Source organism: Embiotoca jacksoni, unplaced genomic scaffold (assembly GCF_022577435.1).
Source record: "Embiotoca jacksoni isolate LCO1_2020_lvr unplaced genomic scaffold, fEmbJac1.0.p SCAF_12, whole genome shotgun sequence".
NCBI classification, from domain to species: Eukaryota; Metazoa; Chordata; class Actinopteri; family Embiotocidae; genus Embiotoca; species Embiotoca jacksoni.
The window spans coordinates 15,744,532-15,769,512 of record NW_027185252.1 but is presented as its reverse complement, the minus strand read 5'-3'; the positions used below and the strand labels follow the sequence as shown (position 1 = coordinate 15,769,512).

The window sequence follows — 24,981 nt, the reverse complement described above, 5'->3', positions numbered from 1 at the left end:
GTGTCGGCGAGTCTTGTCGTACCCAGCTCCAGAGAGGGCGGTGGACACGGAGGGGGACTGGGGGGGGGTGCCCCCAATCTCCTTCCCATACGGACCAGCCGATGGAGGTGTCGGGGAGGACAGGACGCTCGTGTTGACTCCCATCGCATCATCTGAGTCCACTGTGAATGAGAATGAAAAATAATCTCATGCACAAAGCTTTGAAGTGAAAACAAAACAAAACAAAAAAAAAAAAAGATATTTATTTCTTTTCAGAGTGAATATACATCGATTGTTGCGATTATCATGTAACTGCAGCCAAAAAAAAAATACAGCTATGTCGCTGTGTAATTTTGTACTCTCCTGAATCTGTATAAGTAAAATCTATGTTCTGTCTCACGAACATGATGAAAGAGTACAACACTTTTAAAAAGAAGCCATTCTTACCCGAGGTTGAGAGGCTTTGCTCCACAATCCCAACTTTCACAACCTGCCAGGGTAAAAATAGTTTCAGTATAAATTAAACACAGGATGAATTAACAAGGTTCCGGCCATTTAATGGAAAAACTCATTCTTACCCCAATAAATGGCACAAATTTCTGACAGGAGTCCTCATCAGGGCTGTGAACAAAGAGAGAGCGGAGAGTCTGTGAGAAAGACCAGAGGTGCGTTTGGACACTTCAACACTCCAGAGGTGCACATGAACACTCAATGGTCCTGGAGGGGAAGATGGCTGTAGCATGGCCTGCACCATGTCCCATCACAGCAGAAAATGGCACATGACTGGCTTGGGGTGAAATGGGGTCATCTTGGGGTCACGTTACAATGAGATGAATGAGAGGACCGCTCCTTACAACCTGGAGTAGATGGGGTCTTTCCTATCAGCCAGTGCGAGGATAAGAGATCTACTCTTCTACATGCTATCAAAAGTGATTTGTCTACTTGACACAACTACTTCAAAGTGTTCGGCACGTCCCCTGTTCAACAATACATATCTATACAAAGATAGGAAAAAAAACCCAACAAGATGGCAGTCATTGTAGCTTGAAATTTAATAAACACCCAGGCCACAATGATGGAGCAAAAATGCACCAAATGATCCGGCAAGGAAGAGCAGTGATAGTGCTTATTTCTGCAAATGTCCTCTACCCTGCAGCAACCAATAGTGCAACTCCGAAACTAGCAGGAGTATCTGCCGCAGCCTTCCATGAGCTTGCAAAATAAATTGCACCCACATCAACCAACAGAAAGGGAACACTGCTGGTCCTCAGTGCACATAGAAAGGACTAGTCAACAGAAATCTTAAACCCTTGGGCATCAGTTATATATCACATTACAGTGACAATTATTACATATTGCACTGTTTGCAAAGCAGCAGCACCACTGAACAGGACACACCACCAGCTTTTTGTAAATCTGTTACTAAAGTTACTCTGTTACTTTGTGTGTAAAGTCCTTCCAAAGATCTTCCTAACAACTAGCTCCTTCCAACATAGGGATGTGCTGAATCCAGCTAGCTGGTAAAGACTTTGCTTGTATGTAGACAATTGCTAGGAAACAACTAACAGTGCAAACACAAAGTTCACACATCCCAAGTTGCATCATAAGCTGTAACAAGCTTCCAAAAATAACAATTATATGCGGGCAAATTATATATTAAACTTAAGTGCCAAAGGTAATACTCTAATTAGTTATATTTTTTTTGGTAGTAGTTAATAGCATTCGTGCAGTTCACAACACTACCAGTGTTATTTGGTTATTCAATCCAAGTTTTAGTTTTAGTATAATTTAATGCAATTTAAGATATACTGTGCTATTTTGTTTGCATCACCATTAAACAGTATTTCTTTAAGTATTGGGTCAGATTATACTCACTCTAAACTGGCAATACATTAGCAAGCCAACGTTTAGTCTGTTAATTAATTCAGTCAGCTACACAGCTATACCCGATAGTTATGAGTGTGAATATTTAGTAAAACTCATCTCTATAGAAAAACTAGTTCAGTTTAATTTAGTGATTTATAATTCATTTTATGCTTATGTGACTTCACACCAAGGCGAACTTTAAAGTCCACTCTACTCAAAAGTGTTTTTTTTTTCTTCTTGTTCCTACAGTTGAATGTTTGAGTTTCACTCTGTCGGATGATGTCGGTGCAGCGTTTAAAATTAGAAAACTGTTTTCACATCCATCTGCTGAAAGGGGAAAGTTTCTGCGTGCTCCTTGTAATATAATTTTAAAGGGTGGGTTTACAAACAGTATTTGTGACATCACAAATAGTTTAGCAGCCAATCCCGGCCCATTTCAACTTACACAAGTATGATGTGGAAACTTTAAACCTCGTACACTGAAAATGGACTTCACAGTGCACGTTGTGTTCAGAAGTTAAACTCTAAAAACTAAAAATATATTTGCATATTAATAGATTTTGGAATTTTTAATAAGTAAGGAGTGGATGTAATTCCAAGGATTTTTACATTATAGTTGAAAACGCTATATACATGAACAGTAATGTATATAAATGTAAAAACATGTGGAGGGGATCTTTAAATTCTTTAAGATTTTTCACCCAACTTCAGGGATGTAAAAAAAAACAAAAAACTTTAAAGGAAGTTTTAGAAGTTTTTAGAACGCAGGAATACAAACAATACAAACTGAAATATTTCTTTGGCCTTGCAGAAGTCAAAAATATTGAGAGAATACCGGTTAGGTTGCCACTTGTAAGCGTAAATCAATACAAGTCTTGAATTTTCGGAAACTCCCAAAATCTGTAACAAAAACATGACTAGTTTGTTTTTAAATGTAACATTATTCATGATTTGTCGGATGTGATAGTCAGAAAACCACTCCACTTTGTGAATATGTATTTTAAAGGTTGTTAGGCAAATCTTCACAGCAATAACAGACGACAGAGTAAGAATCAAAGTCACACCAAACCAAAGACAAAACGTCAGGACAGAGTGCAGTGAAGTTACAGTGAGTATCGAGTGTGAAGAGGGAAATGTTAAGACACAGCAAGGAGCTCAAGTCAAATGGAGGAGGGGAAATCAGGAGGGCAAAACAAAGCAAGAGCTGAATTAGATACCTGATATAAAAATCAAAATACAAACTTCTTTTCCTTGAATGCAAATCAAAGGGGAAAGGGGAGGAGAAGGAATGCATCAGTGTTAAAACTGTGTTGTACGTAGTACCTCTTACAAAGAGGGGAAAGGTTTGGTCAAACCTCAGAAAGGAAACAAGCAAATGCACACAGAAATGCAATGGACCATCTGTGTTTGAGTATGTGACGTGTTTGGACTTAAAAAAATTTAATAACCAATAATACATGTTTTTTTTAATCAAAGAAAACAATTAAAATCAACCAAACCTCATTTATGTCGGAGTAAACAGATGTGAGTCTACAGTGGAAACTGAACTGATGATCAATATCATTACACATCACAGCAACTGATGTGTGTGTGTGTGTGTGTGCGCCTGCTGCATGCCTGCATGCATATTGATTTAAACCACGTCCTCATGCAGTTCATATTGAAGGGCTACAGTCCTAATGATGGGCTGACCTGTCGTGGCTACATTAGATCGAAGACTTATTTGTAAAATAAAAGAACTATCAGTACTACAAGTGAGTAATAATTGCACGGAGACTTGCTTAGAGCACAAAAAGCACAAATGCATACATGCATACACACACATGAAACATATGCAGTGCATAAATATGGCTCGACTTGCTTTACCTCTTCTGTTTGTAGGTGAGCATGGCCTCTGAGATGGGGAACTGGTGGGACACGTTGGCACCGGCCAGATACTGCACAACTCGTCCCGCTACGTCAATGTTATCTGCGGGGAGTCGGGAAACAGACTGTTAACAACCTGCCGCTGCTGTTTTATGTCTGACTAACAAGCTGCAAGACAATTGATGCAAATGCAAATTTTCACATACAACAGCTTGCTTGGAGACTGAGCATTCATCATTTACATTCCGCTGAATTAAGGAGACAGGAGCTCCTGAGTGTAAAATGTCATTAAAACGTGAGTGAAGTCAGCCGCACGTCACACAAGATGAATTGTGTGTCGAACAAAAGGCCTGTAGGCCGCGTGCACCCCGGCATACATTTACTGCAGCTTGAAATGTGAATTTTTAAATGCAAATTTATTCCGACCTATTGCTTCTCTGAAGTTTAAATGAACCCTCCTGTTGAATACAAACTCAGCCTTCTATGTTGGGATTGCAGCTGATGTTAAGTGTAAAAGAATTGATAGGAAAAAGACGGGGAACCCAGTACTGTCATACAATTTGTAATTATTTTTCATGCAACCCTTTTGAGATGATTCAACATGGTGTGTGACATAGTGCCTCTTGCACCTGTGGGGATTGAATTAAGTGAATTAATAGGTGGGGATGGGTGAAGATTATCAGGCTTGTTGAGGCAGAACAAGTGATAATGGAGGAGGTGGATGGGAAGAGAAGCTTAAACATGGATTTGTGTGTGAGCCAGTAATTGTAAAACAAACTGCAAGTGGGTGTAAAAAAAAAATCTAATGTAATAGAAAAAGCTTTAATTTACAAGAAAATCCCAAAATAAACATTAATGATGCAAATGTCTTCATTTTTGCTGCTTGGATTAATCCTTAATTTTGTTACTTTACTGATATAACATTAGGCTGCAAATGGAATACAGTAATGAGTTAGAGATAACAACTATTATAGATGTGTGTAGAAGATGTAAAGAAACAAAATAAAACACAACAGAATTAATGATGTCATGATGACGTATGTTTTCAAACAAACAAATATCTTTAATTCCAATATTATAACGTTTTTGATCAAGCTTTGGGGTAAATGTCCGAGTCTGATTACAGACAGTGTGGTGGTCTTCTAAAGCAGCAGCGGCAGCAGCAGATAGTTAAAAGGAAGTGCCATGATCTAAAACAGGCTGTAGCTGTCTTTTCCAATTGGAAAAGAAAATGTTTTTTTTCCCTTTCATCAGCCCCTGACCTGTGCTCTGACCCCATTTCTTTCCCTTTCAAGTTGGCTGCACATTAGACATGCAGGCTTGCTTTGGAGCCAGATACCAGAGTTGTGCATCGTACCTGAGGCGGGCCGTTCCGTCCTGCAGAACAGGTCCCTCCATGCAGTGTCCATAAAGATGCTGTTGAACCGGCTGTCAAAGGAGGCCATGTACTTCGCCAGGGGATGAGAACCTGTGTAAAAGTGTAAGGAAACATCTTCTGTATAAAACAGTGCTACAAATATAGAGCATGCTTGGCTGTACTTCATACTAATCCCAGGTTGATTTACCAATGGGGATGACCAGGAAACGGATGTAACTGAGCCAATCAGGTGTCTTGTTGGCCAGCTGCTCCACAAAGAACCTCAGGATGGTGCTGAGGTAACTCTGGTCACCCGCCACCGCTACCTTCATTGTCGGTGGTGTCTGTGCGTTGCAGTTACAGCTGAGACGGTTAAGATACAGACAAGAGGAATAAGTAATTATGAGAAAGTCTAAGATCCAATTCATGAGAAATGTGGGTCAGAGAGGGCGTGTGATAAAAATGATGGGTCTCTGACAGAAAGATTAATATCTCATTAGGATTTCCCTGGTTTAAAACCGGTCTTACCTTTATTGAGAGCCAGTTTATGTCATGTGTTATAATTTGCGATACTGGGTACAGCAAGTATCTGCAAGCCCTTTCTTAGGTTAAACCAAATACCGCAGCAGTTTTGAGATCGATTTTTACGATGAAAAACATAAGACCAACCTTTAAAGCATAAAAAGAATACTGAAACTAAACTGAGTTTAGCTAAATTGATCGGTTGCTCATTTCTAACACATGAAACAAAAAGTTAGTGACCCCAAAAAGGATTTCAAGTTTTACAAGGCTTTTGTTTTGAAATTCTGCATTTTAAAAGTAATTACAGAACATGCTGCTAGCGATAAGGACTGTCTGAAAGACTTTGTACTGTAGCTAAATGCTTCAAGAGCTGAGACGTTAAAGAGTTAAAAGTAAAACAGGATCTTAATTTATGTGGGATTAAAAAGCTCTGTTTACTCCAAGTATCAACAATTAGACAAAGATGCACGCCAGCTAAGGCAGCGACAGCACCGAGCAAGCATGGTAGCATCAGAGATGTGCATGGCTCTGCATGACATGATCCCAGCTGGAGTGCACAGGTTGACTGAGGAGCAGGTGCATGACATGTTGACAAGTTGCAGTTCAGCCGTGTTAGTGAGAAAACAAGTTTAATAGAAGCAGTACAGCGAGCTGAGACAGCCTCGTCTCCCACTGGCATGACATCCTGAGCAGATGAATCCAAGGAAGAGAGAAGAAGAAGCCTGAACTCCAGCTTTTCATGAAAAAAAAAAAACCAGGCACATTCTGATAAAATGGGTTCACAGACAGAAATGCACTTCAGAAGCATGAGCGATAGCGTCCTGGAATTCTCTGGCAAGGAGCCACCAAAAACATACACAGTCTGGCGAGGATCAGTCCCAGATAACACTTTCTGATGGCTTGTGTCATTCAACCGATGCGTGTTTATGCATGTATGTGACTCACAATCTCTGGATGCGAGTAACGATGGTGTTGAAGGCAGCCTGAACATCAGCAGCAGAGCAGGTGGACACAATGGGCTGGGCCTGTTCATGGAGCAACTCGGCTACATACTGCACAGAAACACACATGAGAGGGACACGATGAGTTCATGGATAAACAAGAGGCAGAGCTGATCGGCTCGGAAAGAAAGCAGGAGTGGACACCCAGTTACACTGCAGATGTTTTTGTATTTTTGTCCATTTGCAATAAGGCAGCGTGGCTAACAAGTAAGCCCTGTCCTGCATGAGCCACGTGCTTCTTTAGCATGTACGAACAGCATGTATGAACAAATTAAAATAAGGGAATCCATCATCAAAGTGCTGTGAGTAGAAACAAACACAGACCTGTCCCTGCCACTCCATCGTGTTGATGAGGATGATGCTCTCTGGTAGGCGTTCATCAGAGATGAGGATCTGGTTCAGCTGGTCATACACAGACTTCCTGGGAACCTGTGAGACAAATGAGGAGCAGAGATTCAGACGCAAGCCAGGCTATTTCCACTGAACTAAAACCATCTGTAAAGAGCAGATCTATAGCTTGATATGCCGTTACATCTGCGTGCCGTTTACCTGGGCTATGAGTCGTGAGTCTGGGGAGCACTCGCTCTCCATGCTGCTGGTCCTGTCGCTCTGCGCCTTGGAGTTCTGTCTGTCTTTCATAGAGGTGCTGCGAGGGCGTCTCTGCAGCCTGTTTTCCACTTTACTAAGGAGACAAAATGCAACGAGCTCAAAATACATGACAGACAGTGACTCATTCCCACTTGCACTGTTTAATTCATTAATTAATTAAACTTAGACTCATTCCAAGTTACAAAACCAAGAAGACATAAACGCAGTGTAATTTATCGTATCTAATACCGATTAAACGTAAGGAGGTTTATCTTAAGTGTTTATTTGCAGATGTAGAGATCAGCAGTTTACCTGGGAGACATGTGGTTTTGAGACTCTGTCTTGCACAGCTTGCCAACAGTGGTGGTTATCCGTTCAGTGTTGACATCCCAGCTGCTCACCTCCCCTGTCCCTGGCCCACTGTCATCAGTCTCTGGCTCCTGGTTTAGTTCAAGAAATTCAGTCTAAGACTTTAAGGCCCTTTTAATACCACAGAGAAAATGATTCAGATGCTTTTCACGTCCGAAGGATGATGGAAAACAAACAACGGGATGTATAATTATTTAGGTAAACGATATCTAAAGCCACATTTTTGTCAATACTTTCGAGCTACATATAAAAATAATTCCTACTAATATCAATAAACATGGCCTGGAGGAATGTATGGATTACTGAATCGCGCCCCCTGACCGTTGGAAAGTGACTACAAAGTCAGACGAAACGATCCAAAAGAGACACAAAACAAAGACAAGGAGAGAAAAAACACTACAAAGAGAAGTGAAAGTATTTGTCAGTGCGTTCAGCTTTTATTTGTCTTTGTCAAAAGGCCCATTTTCTAAAATGTGTCCATGTCTGGACCCAGATAAGTGGCAGAAAATTGATGGAGGGAATCAATTAAAAATATATTCATCTTGTGGTTTCTGTTTTAGTTGAATTTGGCACTCCGTTAAAATAATGAAACATTTTACCTAATGTCACTGTTTACAGCAGGCAAAAAATATGTATTTATCATCCTAAAAATGTGATGAGTTTTTAATACCTTCTGAGGCTGTTTTCACAGAACAGAATTCAGTCTTCAAGACTTTTCATGACCTGCAGAAATGATGTGTCATGTCTCATCAAACTACACCACCTTCTCTCTGAGTTTTTGTGTGTAGCGGATCAGAAGCCAGCATTATAAGGACGAGAGTAGATGGAGCTTAAGTAGAAAGTGAGGTAGAAAGGCGCTGGCCTGGTGAATAATTGAGCTTGGTTTCTGAGGTTGGAGATAATGATGCGAGCCCACCATGACAGAGGAGATAAAGGGTCATGGTTTCTTTGCAGGTGGCTGGGGAAACACTGTTCCTGCAGCTTAGATACTCAGTTCAAACTGGGTTAGTGGAGCGGTGCGCTCAGAGGGGGAGCCGAGGCTAGATGAACAAGGTTAGACTGACCCGACAGCACAAACACAACAACAAACACAAACACCCATCTTTCGATCCTCATCAGTCAAGATTTATCTAGCACGGAGCTGCCTCGTCTGCACTACTGATCCATAATGGATGACTGTGCTGGTTGGTGTGCCTGGCCTTGCATGCTCCCTCCTGCTTGTTTTTTTCTCGGAAAACAACAAAGACCCATGGGAGGAAAGGGCACTCAAGTGGAGAGGGTAGGGGGTTGGAAACAAAAAATGTGAGAAAGAGATGCTCAAAAGGATTTAGTTTTGTTTTTTTAAGTACTGTTGCAAAAACATACCCCAACGGTTGGGTCTGTGACACTGTCATCTTGATATCGGCCCCCTTGCACTTTACATCTGTCCACAGTCAAAAAGTCTCCGCTCTGTGGGGGGAAAACACATAACGTGATAAAAATATGACCGTGATCTCACAGCTCCAAATAGATGTGTGAAGCTCCATCTCCTCAGGCCATGATTGACCACTTGTAGGATGAGTGAGTGAGTGACTGATTTCACAGTGGTAACTCCACACAGTTAGGCTTAATGACAGTGGCAGGCTTGTGAGGATAAATATCTCTAAAGGCACCTATGCATTTCATTGCCATCACCTACAGACCTTTTTACCACAGACATTTTGACTTGATATTGAAGGGAAAGCACAGGCGTAATAATAATGATGGCTGCATTACACTGCTTTTGTATGTGTTGGCTCCAAGCAGCAACCATACCTCGAGTTGGCCGACCTGGGGAGGAGCAAGAGATGGATCTGACTCGATCGTGATTGGAACTCTAAACCCGCCCACTTATCACAGAAACATGACTGCATCACAGGCCTGTCAATCAAACAAACACGCCCCCAAACATATCACTTTTTGAGGCCTACTTTATAATTAATGATGGAATTTTTTTCAGATGGACCACCAGAAAACTAATAAGAAACAGTGACACCATATTGACTTATTGAAAATAATTATTGACTTTGTTTTTCATAAGAGAAGTTGAATGGGAGTCTATGAAGCCGGAGTCTTTTTGGTGCCAAGTCCTAGTGGCCCTCGGTGGTATTGCAGATTAAGGCACTTCCGCATCCGGAAGCTACTCCCCTTTTATATACAGTCCATGGTTGGCTCACTGTCATAACTTACACAGACACTTATTGGAACTAAGCCAGCAGTAATACACAAGTGCATTACCTTCTGTGACAAGTCAAAATGCCTTCAGTGAAAAAGGCCTATAAATATGTGACAACGTGTGCTCAGGCTCACGGCAATAAAAGTCTTTAAATGCATCTCGTAACATCAACTTTGATTTATGTCAGTATCAGATCAGACTTTCCATTCTGGCTGCAAAACATGTTCATGAAGTTCAACTGGAGCATTTACTGAGCAAAATGGAGGGCTGTAGCAGTCTGAAATTCTCTGGGCTATTTTATTACAAACTAAAATGGTTTCCCAGATATTTATAAACAGCACTCCCTCTCTCACCATCAGACTTAACATCTCAACTCTTCCCCTGGCCGTGTTGCTGTTCCAATGGGCCATAAATCTTTGAGTAGGAGTTCAGGAGTGGGTCCATCCAATCTGCTCTCTGAGCCTGGGAGCATATTTATTTGTGTGTGTGTGTGTGTGTGTGTGTGTGTGTGTGTGTGTGTGTGTGTGTGTGTGTGTGCGTGTGGATGGTGGTGGAAAGGTCATTTGGTGTCAGTCCCTATAAATACTGAAAGGCTGTAGGGGTGAATAGGGTAAGGACTGCAGGCTCCCATCCTTTTGGGCTGGGGGCTGCATTGCAGTCATGCTCAGAATATTTTGCCTGAAGGATCCTTGGGAATCCCTGAACCACAATGAGCACAGAGGGTTGCCAGACATTTAAATACTGGGGCATTTCCTTTACATAACACGCTGTTTAGAAGAAGAAGAGGCAGAACTTTATGAGTAAACAGTGGCATCAGAGGGGTCTGTTCATAGAGGGCCAGTTGATCAACTTACAGGACATGACAGCTCTCTCTGCTGGCTTTTTTGGCTGTGTATGCTTCCGATCTCTGTCTGAGAGCTGGAGTGAGACATCCCTTCAAAAAACGGCCTGAAAACAGAAACATAAATTTGAGTTAGAAAGACGTAACAAAATGCTTTTCTTTTTATGTATTCTTATAACCATCTGAAGTTATGCATTTATTTGTCTTAGAATATGACCAGATCTTTATCTTAATTAGAAACAATCAATTTGAATTGATAGCAGACAAATCATTTTGTTGTTGTTGTTTTCTACTGAATACATCAAACACTCACAGTGTAGGTTGGGAAAAGAATGTGAACCCCTGGGCTCATGACATTATGCGTTAGCAAACCTGGAGCCCGATCAATAAAACTAGATTGGAGGTGACGGTAGGATTGACTTATAAAAACTTCTTAAATACTTAGAGTTTACAATTAACAAAAAGCATCTGCTAATATGAAACATGACCAAAAAAAAAATCAATTGTATGAAGCTAGAAAAAGTTATGATGTAAACTCAAAGACTTTAGAGATACATTTAACATTCAAAGTGTCTATAAATGGATTTAGAAACAGATGAAGGCTTGATGAAATCATTGGAGCTGGAGTCAATCTACTACAGACAAAACAAACAGTAAGAGTCCAGGTCAACCAACAGAGATACTGTTGAATGATGTCAAGAGAGCTGTTCACACAGAACATTTTAAGTATATGGCTGAGCTGAAGCAGGAACAACAGTTAATAATAAATTAATAAATAAATGATAAATTATGATCTGCTGCTAGCAGAAACTCTGCCAAAGGAGATTCAACCAGTTCTTATATTCAAGGGTTAATTTACTTTTTGTTGAATGAAGACATGACAGATTGTAAATGTTTGTGTTAGAAGCTGAAGCACATTGTGTTTGTCTAACCGTATCAATTTAATATGTATAAATATGAGATCATTTATGAAATATGGCCTCTGAGGAAAGCAGGTGAGTACAGACATACTTGAGTTTGGGTTTGGGAGTGCTCAGGACGCTCTCGTTGTCCTCCATCTCTGGCCCACTGTCACTCTGGTTGTACACCTCCAGACTGTCGTAGAGTAAATCCAGATCCTCCTCCACCTCCTGGGTCTGGTCTACCGGGTCAGAGTCTAGGACCTGCAGCACGGGATAGACATAGGGTTTGTGATTATGGCCATGGATTAAATAATTGTAGGGAGTGACTGCCTGTGTGCATTAACTAATCACTTTCACAGCTGAGCTAATGGAGCTTAAAGAATGAATGAGAACACTCAAGGCTGGAAAATAAGAAAATCTATGCATTAAATACATCCCTGCCTTGGTTCTAAGGAGGGCAATTAAAAGGTAAGTGAGTGTTAGAAGAGAGCTGAGGTGCTGAGCCGGGCTCTGCCAGCTGCACAGTGGGGATGTATATCATAGGAACTGCACACAGGCAGGCTTGTGGACTAATCAGGTGATTAATGCCACTCCATAAGTGCAGGAGCTGGCAGGGAGCAGATAAACACAGTCTGTCCCCTCTCCTCCTCCTGGCTGTGTATTTATAGAGCTGTAGCCTTGCACACTGCCCGGCCACAAGGAAGAGATTAGTGACAGAGAATGTGATAAAAGATCACCGGGCCACCTGGAGCTTCCAGAACCATCCAGCCAAACACAGCTCTGATGGTATAGAGGGGGTTGTGAGCACTGCTCGGTGAAATCACTCACATGGGGCTCTTGTTCCTAATTGTTTAGATCACATATAAATCTAAAGGAATAAATAACAGGCAGAGCAAATCCTCCTCCAGTCTATATACTTACCTAAATAAAATGGCTGATGTAATATACAGATTGTTTTTCACAAGGCAAAGGATGACTCAAATGTTCCTATAGATTTTCCACTTCAATGGTAATTATTATCATTCTAATGGACAAGCACACTTTATGCACTAATGGACATGTAAAGGTTGCTACACACAAGTGGTCGACATCCTGCTGACGATCTGATTAAAATATATGAATCATACATCCATGTGCACAGATGTAAAGCAGCCTTACACCATAACGAGGCTTGCAACTCTGCTGCGGCAGTGATTTCTTTACTGGTGAGCACATTAGCAATGATGTAGCAATTCACTGTTTAGACAGTCAATACTGAGATCTGATTCTCTTTCCCAAAGGGCAATATAATAACTGTAAATTTCACAGCTGACTTACTGACTCTGACTTGACAACAGATTGAGTTGAAAGTAGCCACAGCACCTCTCATTTGCTTTGACATTGAACATGTTCCTGTGAGTGTCAATCAAAACAAAAGCAATTATCTTCAACTCACCTCATCTGTTACCTTGAACCTCTTCAGCAAGGCCACAAATTTCTGCTTGAAGTTAGGTTGCTGTAACAGGAAAAAAAAAAAACATGCAATTATGAGAAAAAGAAGCTCCTGAAAAGGGAAGAACTGTCACGATTAAATAAGCATGACAGCTGTGCTCGGGCTTAGAAATTCTCCCAGTAACTGTCCACTGGATTACTCATTCATAGCTGTTCTACGTAAAGACCATTATAATCAGTCCAGTGAACCCACAGTGTTTATTTACTGCTCAACCACATCGTCCTAATGGCTTCAACAAATGGAACACATTGTGCGCTTTCCCTTAAAAGCCTGTGCAACAGCAAACGCAGGTCTTGAGTGGTTCTCAGTCAATGATTGGCAAGCATAAAACTCCACATGGTGGGAAAAGAGGCGCGGGGGGGGGCACTGACCCTGGTCATGGAGGTGGTTCGGATCATTTTCCTACGGGCTTTCTTGGGCTTCCTGACCTCGTCATCTTCATCATAAAGATCCTGAAATACAGAGAAAATGGATCAAATATTTAAATCTAAATATCTATGTTTTAACGTGAATATATTTCAGCTAACCGTAGAAAGTACATTATTGTACAGACCAAAAACATCTGAAAGGAAAACAGCTTCAGACAAACTCTGCGACTCCATTTCCTCTTATAGGACATTTTATATAGTATGTCCAGTATAACTTAGCTGGATAAGATATATTTAATGCTGGGTATTGCAGATATGTCTGGATCAAAGCGTTCACTGGCACCCACCTGACCATGAACTGCGTCATCACTGGCTTCCTGCTCTGACGAGTAGCTGTCGTCATCATCCTCAGAATAGTTATCCATGTCTGGGGAGCGGTCTGTGGTTGGCCAGCCACAAACATACAAACATCAAATTACTGTGAGGTATGTGTCTAGAATTACATTATCAGCATTAAAGAAAAAACTGATACAAATTTGCAAGTTTCCCACAGAAATATCTTTTTTAAGACCTAGACAACCAGACATCTAAGGTACTGCCTTACTATTGCTGAAACTAAATTTTCTTTGGGAATAAAGATTGATTATAGGGAGCAATTTGTTCCGAGTCAAGCCTCAAAACCTCATTATGAAACCTTAGTTTTCATCAGTAAATGTTGCTCTTACACTGCAACTGGAAACTAAAAAGTGTGAAATATGCAAACCAGTATGGTGCTATTATAATGTAAATTATGCTTCCAGTATATTCTGTAATTTTTCACAGATGTCAGGATGAACCCAGAGGCTATTTTCTATCTTGTGTGGATGAAGTTGTTTAATTTTCCATCTTATTCTGTTCAGTTTGTCAGTAATGAGTTGTTTTGACTACATGGCAAGAATAATGAACAAAATATATGGTAATGCAGAACTTTTCCTAAGCACATAATTAAATGCTAAATTTGCTTGCTGTAAAGTAATGAAACTCTTATTATATGCAAATTATACTGCACAGTTCTTCTTGTGATCCATGTCTACCATTCTGATTAAGTTTTTATGACATTTCAATAGTTGGAACAATTTGCTATTCTATTATTCTTCTTTTGTTTAATGTCACATTTTATTGGCTTGAACAGCCACATTCCTAAAGCGGACGATTTTACTGGCTTTGACAGCTCAGGGCAGATCAGGTGATGGAGGTTGTTTTTTTTGTTACAGCTAATTCAGACTTCCTTTTGCCTGTGAAACATCCTGTTCTGTGTTTCTAGATGGGATGGATGCTATTAAGAATCGCTGCAGAGGGGAGAAAGATAAACATCTTTCCTTCCTTCGGAGTGACACTAGTTTAATACTTGCTGCATGAGCTCATCTGTTATGTTTGAGCGGCCTCCTTAATAACATCCAGAACAGCGAGGGATCAACACAGCAGAAGGAAGGCATTGAGTCCGAGCGGGGCGCAATATTTCCCCTGGTCCAGAATTAGAGCAGTGTAAGGTAATATGGCCTACATCTGTTCAACTTCCAAATCAACATTACTACCATAGCTGAAGAGAATAACATATCCTTGGCCAACGGATGGCCTGGGATTAATAGAGAGGAGAGGCCTGGGTAGGGAGGGCTGGTTTCGGAATGAGGGCTGAAATTACAGACAGGATTTGGCCGGGCAGTGCGGGTCCAGGCCCGTCTGACCTACGTAGGAAGGCGGGAGATGGCGGTGCCCACCTGAGGTTTTGGTCTTGCGGCCAGCCTGGCCGCTGCCGTCCTCATGGTCGATGGGCTGGCTGGACAGAGAGTACACGCTGATCTCCGCCACACGCACAGGCGCCTCCTTCACGTTGCTATGGAGACCCAGAATCTGTCCTCCGTCTGTTGGGTGTTGCATCACCTGGAAACAGTTTAATATTGAGGCCAGGCATCAAATTTTGAATCCATTCAAATAGTAAATAGGTTGTAAACCAATACATAAAAGACACTTTAATTGTATTTCATCCCTCCTCTTCAATGTTCCTGAAAACATCACCTGTTTATGAGAAAGTACAACTCAAGACTTTATAAATAGATTTCATTATTCTCAACTTCAACTCTTCTCCAGCTGAGATTCCTTCATGTCTTGTACAACTGCAGCGTCTATCACTCATGTCGAAGCAGCATGAAACAAATCATACAAATACAAATACTTCTTCAACAGACAGACAGGATGGAATAATTTGATCTCTCTCTGTACCGTGCCGGTAATGATCCAACAGAGATTAAAATGGCTTCTGTTACACCGCCTCATGTTCTCAAAGATTTACCCATCTGATTACAAGATGACATCTCGGCTATCTCTAAATAAATCTTCATTAGCACAATACTGCTTTCCCACTCTGAAAGTCGCAATGAATGGAGCCAGTTTGTGCATATCATCCAGCCAAACAGTGTAACACAGTTTACACACACAGCTCTGAATGGGATGAGGAGGGATGAGCTTTCAGGCTAAGCTCTATCTAGGGGGTACTTTCAATATTTCACTTGAAGAATTGCTCTACATGGAGTCGGCTCATCTTGCTCAAACACCGGCAGGGGTGCACTCGAATGCTCCATGCAAAGTCCAATAAGCGACTTCCTCCCACACGATGCCTCGGCAGTTTCAGAATGAGAGCACGAGAGGGTTTACTCTGCAACAGATGACAACGTAATTACCCAACAAGATCCAATAATGGCCAATCTAGCTTCATTCAGAGGTCTGGGGGGGTAGTTTCAGTGCAGCAAGCACCAAAAAAGCACCGGAGTTGAGTGGTATTTTAAAATACAATAATGCATTAGTCTTGTTTTAAGATGTCAATCAAGTACGGCCCCGGGCGACAGCCAGAAAACAACTTTGGCTGAGTGTGAACAGCACATCAGCTGCTTTAATAAGAAATGGAGAAATGTCACTTGCGTTTCTCCCAAGGAAAGTCGCGCTCAATATATGTCTAAATCTCTAACTTTATCTCTCTCACACACACAAACTAATTATGTCCAGAACAAGGCTTTTTATTGATCCATATCTGCTATAAAAAAGACCAATTTCCAACCCTCTGTCCAATATAATCCATAGTGGGATGGCTGCTATGAAAAACGTACCACTGTCCTCTCTTAAAAAACACTGGAGCACATTAGTTCTGTACAGTGTTGTGAGTGAATGACCCACAAGGTGGCACAATTAACAGCAGCCAGGAGTTTCAGTGTTACATCCACGCTGACGACAAGCGCCGGAAAGAACAGCAAATAGAGTCGTTGTGGGTGTAAAAAAAATAGCTTTTTGATGCATACAGTATGATGGCGCTGCAAAGTCCAGCTGAGCACGACGCTGACGTTAAATGACTCGAATAAGAGAAAACTACTTCAAACAAACATCCAGCTCCGGGTCCATTATTTCTGCATGGTTCTGCTGAATACACTGTTTTCAGAAAGTGGATATGAAAGCAGGTCCAGATGGTCAATAATCTCACACAGCAGTATGTGAGATGAGAATGAATCATTGAATGATCTGAAATAGTGCCTATGTGAGGAGCCCCCCCCCCCCCTTCTCTCTCTTCTTTTTCTCTCTCTGTCTCTGGCAACCGAGACGTGGGACACAGATCCTAATAGCCATGTCAATCACTGTCAGAGGGAAAAAACGCAATCACAAGCCGGGAACGAAATGACATGTTACTCAAGAGAAATGAAACGGCTGACAAGGAAACATGAAAAGGAATGAGTGAAAGCAACGCCTCAGATGTGGCTCCCTACAGCACCTCAGCCATATTGATAACTCCCACGGCCAAAGTCTTGTAGCCCAGGATGGTTCGATTCTTGTAGCGTTTCCTCCTCTGCAGCATAATCTGCAGTCGGTTGGCATCCCTCTTTAGAAAATGGGGGTACTAAAAATAAGACAGATAAACAATGCAGAAATCATTATATATTCATCAGCTTTGAGATGAAAAAACACATTCAGATTTATTTTAACACATTCAATTTATGTTGCTCATAAAAACAACATTTTCGTAATGCATACAAACTGTATCTGTATTCAGCTTCTATTTCCTTTTAAACTTCATTTTTTTTAACATGTAAATAAAATTGTATGCATTTGTTTTACCTTATTGTCAGTTCCTTCTTTACATCACATCAGAAGACCCGTTTTAGTGTCCTATACAGCTGGAAGACTTTACATTTTTAGAAGAGCTCTCCTTATTTCCAGACTAAGTCTTTTACTGTGACAAACAGAATGGATTTCACTGCATCAACTGGCAGCTGGTGCTCTAAACTACAGATTATTGCCATCAAATGTAGCCTATAAAATGGCTGGGCCATGTTATTAAACCCATCAGACATTTCCAGCGTTTCACCAGCCAGTGTGCTCTTTTACAATCCTTTTGATTCACTTAGACTGCCAAGCAAGAATTAAACATTCTCTCCACAGGAGCCCATGAACTTCTCTCCCCTCGAACAAACTGCTTCTCTATTTCTGAAGATTTATCTGTAGTCAGAGCGCCGTCTCTCTCCTCTGGTGTCATATTGTCTCTGACTGCCAGAACTTGATCTGTATATTGACTTTTTCTGCCTTCTTGGTCAATAATATTCACACAGTAATCGCTAAGATCAAGTTTCACAAGTTGGTGCCGCACTTATCATGTTCAGTACTGCCCAACTTTCTCACAGCTTCCCTCAACAGCCATTACATTTTAGCTGGAACTTTTTGTTTCAGATTTTTTCAAAGGTTTTTCTTTACTAAATGGACTGCATTTCTATCTACAAAATGCATGTCTGTTTTGCACAAGTGGCTCACTTGCCTTAGTTTATTTCACCTGGATAACTGTCTAGCTATTCCAGTCCACAAAAGTCACTGCCATTTTTGCATTTCATCATATTTAGCAACAGCATTTTCTGTAGCCTTACCACAAGAGGGGACACATAATAACATGTGAATTTGTGGTTGAGACTAATATGTCATATAATCCATAAAAAAAAATACAGTTAATTCCCAAAATTTAAACATGCATGAATATAACAACGCACTTCAGACATGAAAAAAGGAGTTGAGACTGAAACAGTTAAGAAGGGGCACCAGCGTGGATAAATGCTTTAACACTGTCAAATAAGTGCCATATCGGTGTGAGAATTCACAGTCTAATGTCAAAATACTTGCCTGTAGTGAGAATGTGAGCTCCAGATCTGTCTCCATCAGTCCACTGGGCGGGAGAACGTACTCATTCGACCTCAGAAGGCGCTTCGAACCCTGGAGGACAAAGTGAAGCAAAATGACATTGTAAGCAAACAAATGCGACATGTAAACAATCACACACACCAAGTACTTCCAAGTTTAGCTCTAGTTTGGAAATAGCGCGAGATTCTCTGGAATGAAAATGAAACTGTTATTTGTTGTGAACATCATTTGTTTTGAAGGTGTAAACAGAGGTTCTAAAAGGGGACAGTTTCATTTATGTAGAGCAGGACAGTAAGAACAGGCGAAGAGAGAGTTGGTGAAATACACAAAGCAAGAGCCAGGATCCAGAAATAAATTAAAACGTTATCTTCTGCTGGTAAATTTAATGAAAACCTGAAGCCAAAGACTCAAATAATTCATGTTCTTTTTTGAACAACAAAGCTTAGTTTCCCCGATGAATGTACCTGGGTTAGCCTTGTTAACTTAAGCCATCATATTTAGTCTACTTAGCAAGCTAATATTAAAGCTTTGGTAGCAAATTTAGTAACAGTTTTAATAAAATAGTTGATATTATATTTTCTATTGTATTACTATTTCATCATCCAACTAGGCCAGGTTAAGCTGCTGTCAGCTGAAGCAGACATAAAAACAAGCTTCTGTTAGCTATAACATATGAGTTAACTGTCTGGAGGGCTGATATGCTTTTTCATTTCCAACATTAAATCAGTGTCTTTGAAAAATAAACCTCTTTACAATCCCATGAAGAACATTTTGCATAATTTTGCTTCAGTATAACCACAGAAATGTTTTAGAGCAGTACTAAAACAAGTACACTGAGTTGCCTCACAGAATATAACGAGATCGGTATACGTAGACGTCAATACACTCACATCGATATGTGGACATCAGCAATAATACAACTGCAATAACTGCTATGTTCAGGAAGGTTATGGTGTTTGTTTTAAATAGGAGTGATTTTTGTGATCTTTTCTAACATCCTGCCGTTGAGCTGTAATGCATTTTAGTTAGATGGGTTTATAATAATTTGCCAACTATGTTTATATCAATGAGGATAGATTAAATATCAACAAAAAAATGAACATTATAACCTTCATGTAGGAATACTTAATAAACTGGAGATTAAAGGTGTTTTATATGAAATCAGTAAAATGGTTTGTTTCATTAGACATAAAAAAAGACAGTGAAAGAAGTAAAGCTGCTGCAAATTCAATATGCTCCAATTGAAGTGAAAAAAAAAAATCCCCACTTATGTTGTTTCTTAGGCAGACATCTATCCAGACAACAGCGAGCGAGTGTTCAAGTTTTATTTTAGTACCACCATGCCTCACATTCGCACATTCATGCACATTCACACCTTGAGGTAGCCCAGTACAAACAGTCCTCTAATCCTTCATTGCTTTCTTGAGAAGAGTGCTACTCCATTAAGTGAAGTAGCTGGTGGGAGAGACTTTTAACCTACACAGGTTTTCTTAACTGACAGGGGGGATTCAAACCAGCTGGATAGGGTGTATAATCATACCTTTGAAAGGATATTTGGTCCAGGTACAACTAAGACTGTAACCTGATGAGAGTTTATACATCAGATATATTTACATAGGTATTGTGTTGCACGTTGTTGCCCAGAATCTCTATTGGAAAACAACAGCCACTGTTTCAAGCTGCTACCTGAAACCAAATTTAGTTTTATTATGTGATCCTTGCTATTCTGGTTGCGAGAGACTCATCGCCTAAACCAATCTGGGAGCTGGCAGACAGTTGTGGCCAAACAGCGTAGGGATTTAAATGCCACGGGTTGTAGCAGTCTCTTCCAAATATAAGAACACCAACACAGTTTATCCTCAGAGGACCTGTCTCAGCCCTTCGCATGCTTCTCTTACATGCCAAGGATTAAAGTGACGAGATCTCTATTTTGCTCTCTTTGGCGGCACCTGTGGCGATAAGCAGTAATTATAGCAATATTTTTGGACTTCACTCCCCAGAGAGCGAAACATTGATCTTGTCACGTTAGCTCTGTCTTCCCTCTTTGTGGAACAACCACTGCTGGGTGATGGAAAACGAGTCACTGTGCGACGCTTGTGATTTTTCTCGTAAGTGTCGCCACTGACACCGAGCTCCTTCCGTTAGTAATACTGCTCATGTAAGAGCTTTCATCAGTGGGCCACAGGCTCAATTACTATTACCTCGTGTTACCTCTTTGTGTGATAGCGATTCAATAGAAATGTATTTTAATGAAAATCTTTGAGATCACTTCAAAGCCTTTCCTGTTCTTTGTCAGGTTACAGATTCATTCTTCAACCAAGCTTATTTTTCTCCCTCTTATGATCTTCAAACAGAGAACTTAAGTGTGACCGTGAGGACACAAACAGCCCGTCAATTCTTGGGCTTGAGATTTTTCATCAAGCTGTGAGCGCTGAAGACAGACATCTGTTGTGTGATATATTTGGCAAGCCTTTGACGGCTATAAAATTTTCATGAGTCCTCAAAGCTTAGTTCAGGTATCTGCTACACCTGCTAATATAATAAAGTAAGACTTGGTGAGCAGCAGCATGGAGCAGTAAGGATATCCTGTATCTGGCTTAATACCCCGGGGTGATACTCTTTAGTAGTCCGACGCAGCAGGTTCGACACTGGATCCTCATGTCATCAGAGCTGCCAAATCAAGTAACAGACACCAAATAAAATGGGTGGGGTGTGTGCTGAGGAATTATCACTGGACACCAGCGGGGTCATCTTACATTGCAAAAAAAATCCTCAGGTCAGGTGGCTAACACTAAATCCTGTTGTCCTTGGGATGGACCACCTACCTTTTGATGACCACCCTCTTTCTTATTTGATCAATACATGTTGCATCAGACACTAGCTTCTGCATAGTCATGGGCAGGAACTTGTAAATAGAGAAGATAAATTAATGACCATTTTTGGTCTGTGCTAAAAAAAATAAAAATAAAAATTCATCATTATGAGCTAATATTTTACCAATATTTGTGTAGTTTATTATTTTAACTTTTGACCAATGTAAGGTGCAGTGAAGAAGGTTTGACCACAATACAAGCATCATCATGTTTGCGAAACATGTTGCATTTCCTCCGCGTCCACGGCCTCTTCACCTACGTGTCTGGTACTAAGTAAGCAGCAGAAAATAAAAGGTGCTGCAGCTCATGGCCATGTGATAGACAATCCTGCTATGATACAGAGTGTCATGGCAGTATGACAACTATTTATAGTAAATGGTAAATGGTCTGCAGTTATATGATGCTCTATCTATCACCTTAGCGGTCTTAAAGCGTTTTACACTGTTTCCCATTCACACATTCACACTCCAAAGGTGGCAGACCTGCCATGCAAGGTGCTCGTCTGCCATCAGGAGCAATTCAGGGTTCAGTGTCTTGCCCAAGGACACTTTGGCACGTTGACAGGAGAAAAAGGGGATCCAACTACCAATCTTAGGATTAGCCTTACAGTAACATCTGTTTTTCAGACAAGTTTCCAGTTACTGCAGTGCACACAACTTGGATAGATATGACGTCAAACATTTTCTTGAAAATAGTGAAACAAGCCTTCTGAATTTTAGAGGCATTCTGAAATTGACCAAGAGTGATTTTATCTACCTGGGCGGGCTGCCAAAAAAAGAAAAAGTAAATGTTTGGCTCACTCACACTTGCTGAGACTTACTTCTACTTAGATGTAGCAAAAGTTAATAATTTTCCAAAACGAAAACATGTAAGTGTGGATGAAGCCGGGGTATCGAAATTTGGGTACCAAATGATGAGGCATTTTTTAAATGGTAAAGAATAGAAACACTATGAGGAACTAAAAGTGACATGGGGGAAAAAAATAATATTTAGGTTTGCTGACACTTCACAATCACTCAGTTGTAATAAGCGTTTTTCTCTCCAATGGCTCAATATGCTCCAGAGAGGGACTTGCTGACAGCACCTTTACAGGAGCTTCAGCCCTTGTTTTGTCTCTAAAGAAAAAAAAAAAAAGAGGGTAAATCTGTCCGAGTCTGACCTTGTCACTAACTTCAGCTCCACAAAGAGGCCTTGTATGCACTCTTTTCTCATGCTCTGTGGCTAGTACAATGAATCAAGGCACAAAAGCCGAGCACTCCGAAACTGCATGACATGCATTAACAATACAGAGCCTTGGCAAGGAACGCTTGTACTGAATGTCCTTTGGCCCCCTCTTTTCTCTCATCCTCTCTCCCCTGCTACAAGCTTCTCCACCGTCGTTCTAGGGCCAGACGGGGGATGTCACAGGTCCTCTACGAGCTCTACTAGTCTGTGGGAAAACAAGTTCCGCTGTATTCTTCTTTTCAAGGTTACCTTTTTAAACACTTTAAATTCTCTAAATTGGCTCCCCTGTTTGCAGCCAGGATGAGAAGTGATTTAGGTCAGGACAAGAGCTAAATGTGCAATTGTATTTAAGAGGTTGTAAAGTTTTTTTCCCCCCAACTCTCACAGACACAGACACGGACTGACAAATAATTGGATGATATCTAAGTGTACTGCAAATGGAAACGCTTTGGACGGGAGCTTGCACTGAAATGAGAATTAAATGCCTTTCCCATCATAATCCAGCTGACATTTATGTTTGGCTACAACCTCAGGCAGCTGCACACAGAAACGACAGGACACTCATGTCGTGCAGCAGCGTTACATACTGAAACACAAAGTGCAGAAAATACCTGAGCTACTTGACATGACCCAGCTGTCTCCAAGGTGAGCGACAGAAGACGATCACCACGGATACACAGAGACTTCTGTAGACTAAACTGCAATCTCATCATCCCTACTGCTGTGGTTTTGGGAGACCATCCAAATGGTTAGCCATTACAGGGGCTGTGTGTGTGCATGCAAGCCACTTAACCTGATGAGCCCCACTGGCCGTGCTGAACAGACAGCCGATGACATGCGGTAATGACGCTTTGTCATTCCCCCTCTGAAAACAAAACCCTCCAATTCCTCTGTCGTCGTCACCGACTGTCTCTTTATCCCCTCAGCGTCTCTGTTCTCCTGAACCAAACTTGGTGGAAATTGCATTTAATGCTCCAGTTCCGGAGCTGTGGTGAACAGAGCTTTACTCGGCTGTCCTCCGGGCTGCTCAGCAGAAATAGAGATTTCACGCTCTGGAGACAGAATGGCTCATGGAGAAATCCACACTTGGTTGGTTGCTTTCTCCCTCTGGATGACAGTAAAGGGAGGATGATTTGTTTCTCTTTAAATAGAATCATCCCGTATTGCATAAAGTTTCAATAAAATTTCATAATGAGGGGGGACAGTGCTGTGAGTGGGACAGAAAAATGGTCAATTACACAGGCGTGACAATTAAAAAATGAATTTTTTTTTTTTTTTTTTTTTTGGGGGGGGGGGGGGGGATTTAAAAGAACTGAAAGTATTTGGTTCTCCTGCTTACAACACTACCAATACTCACTAGTGGCTTCTGCTGTGAATATTTACCTCCTCAGGAACGCTCGGTGGCGCTACAATAGCTACAATGCTAAAGAAGCCAATTTGTTACTGTATATTTCTGAAAACTCAGAAACACAAGTAATTAGGTTTTTGTCCATGTTCCAGTTCAAGCAGGGATCAACAGTGATTGGCTACATCCAGAAAGGTCAGCAGAGCATGGCCTGAAGTTCAACAAATGTGAACATTTGGCTCTGCTCGCCACACATCTGTGCAGAGCGGTCGCAGCACACCACATACACAAGAACAGAGGAGAGGGCAGAGATGTTTTTTTTCCTTCATAATGTGGATATGTCTCAACACACACACAAGCTGTGAACCCTTATCTTTATGGCTTTTCATGCCGAGTATGAATCATTTTTATAGACCTAGAAAAAACTTTGGATACTACACTATGTTTGGACAAATGGCACCATAAAACAGAACCGACATGTAGAAACTAAATTTGTCGCTGTTTCCACTTCAGCTCACTGGTCCTATTGATGTAATGAGCGAGTTTAATTCATTCACCTTAACCCTCGTGTTGTCCTTTGGTCAAAATGACCCGCAGCCGTGTTCAACCAAGTTCTATTTTATTTCTATATTTTTTTTTATTTTTGGGGATTTTTTGGTTTAAAGAAACCCTCACAGCATCCTTGTCACCAATGATCCCAAAAAAATATGAAAATATAGAAATAAAATAGAACTTGGTTGAACACAGCTGCAGGTCATTTTGACCCAAGGACAACACGAGGGTTAACTGAAAGGCATTACGATATCTGATTAAAAGGTAGTTCAACTACTCTTCTTTTCTCACTAAAGTCTAATTCTCAAGTTACCTTCTGAGTGGGCTTTTTAGGTGACGATAGTAAAACATGTTTGGATGATTTTTTTTTCCCCCCCCACATGGCCACATGAAAACAGTGTTTGTATGGTTATCTGTGTACACTTCAGGTGTACTCA

The 24,981-nt window shown here is 40.9% G+C and overlaps 1 protein-coding gene across 3 annotated transcripts in view; it reads right to left on the bottom strand.

The window, feature by feature from the left end:
* Window positions 1-24,981, bottom strand: part of LOC138195554 (phosphofurin acidic cluster sorting protein 2) — a 51,373-nt gene that overhangs the window by 4,421 nt on the left and 21,971 nt on the right. For 2 of the 3 annotated variants that reach the window (XM_069145071.1, XM_069145073.1), the window contains exons 3-22: window positions 18,533-18,622; window positions 17,139-17,264; window positions 15,103-15,265; window positions 13,693-13,784; window positions 13,349-13,429; window positions 12,921-12,980; window positions 11,595-11,746; window positions 10,597-10,690; window positions 8,914-8,997; window positions 7,492-7,619; window positions 7,141-7,273; window positions 6,916-7,020; window positions 6,536-6,642; window positions 5,277-5,431; window positions 5,069-5,179; window positions 3,712-3,814; window positions 3,063-3,095; window positions 558-600; window positions 427-469; window positions 23-161 (exon numbers count right to left, since the gene is read on the bottom strand). In XM_069145071.1, the coding sequence (XP_069001172.1) occupies window positions 23-161; window positions 427-469; window positions 558-600; window positions 3,063-3,095; window positions 3,712-3,814; window positions 5,069-5,179; window positions 5,277-5,431; window positions 6,536-6,642; window positions 6,916-7,020; window positions 7,141-7,273; window positions 7,492-7,619; window positions 8,914-8,997; window positions 10,597-10,690; window positions 11,595-11,746; window positions 12,921-12,980; window positions 13,349-13,429; window positions 13,693-13,784; window positions 15,103-15,265; window positions 17,139-17,264; window positions 18,533-18,622 (2,042 nt within the window). The remainder of the gene's footprint in view (window positions 1-22; window positions 162-426; window positions 470-557; window positions 601-3,062; window positions 3,096-3,711; window positions 3,815-5,068; window positions 5,180-5,276; window positions 5,432-6,535; window positions 6,643-6,915; window positions 7,021-7,140; window positions 7,274-7,491; window positions 7,620-8,913; window positions 8,998-10,596; window positions 10,691-11,594; window positions 11,747-12,920; window positions 12,981-13,348; window positions 13,430-13,692; window positions 13,785-15,102; window positions 15,266-17,138; window positions 17,265-18,532; window positions 18,623-24,981) is intronic. The other variant, XM_069145072.1, reaches the window with a different exon arrangement.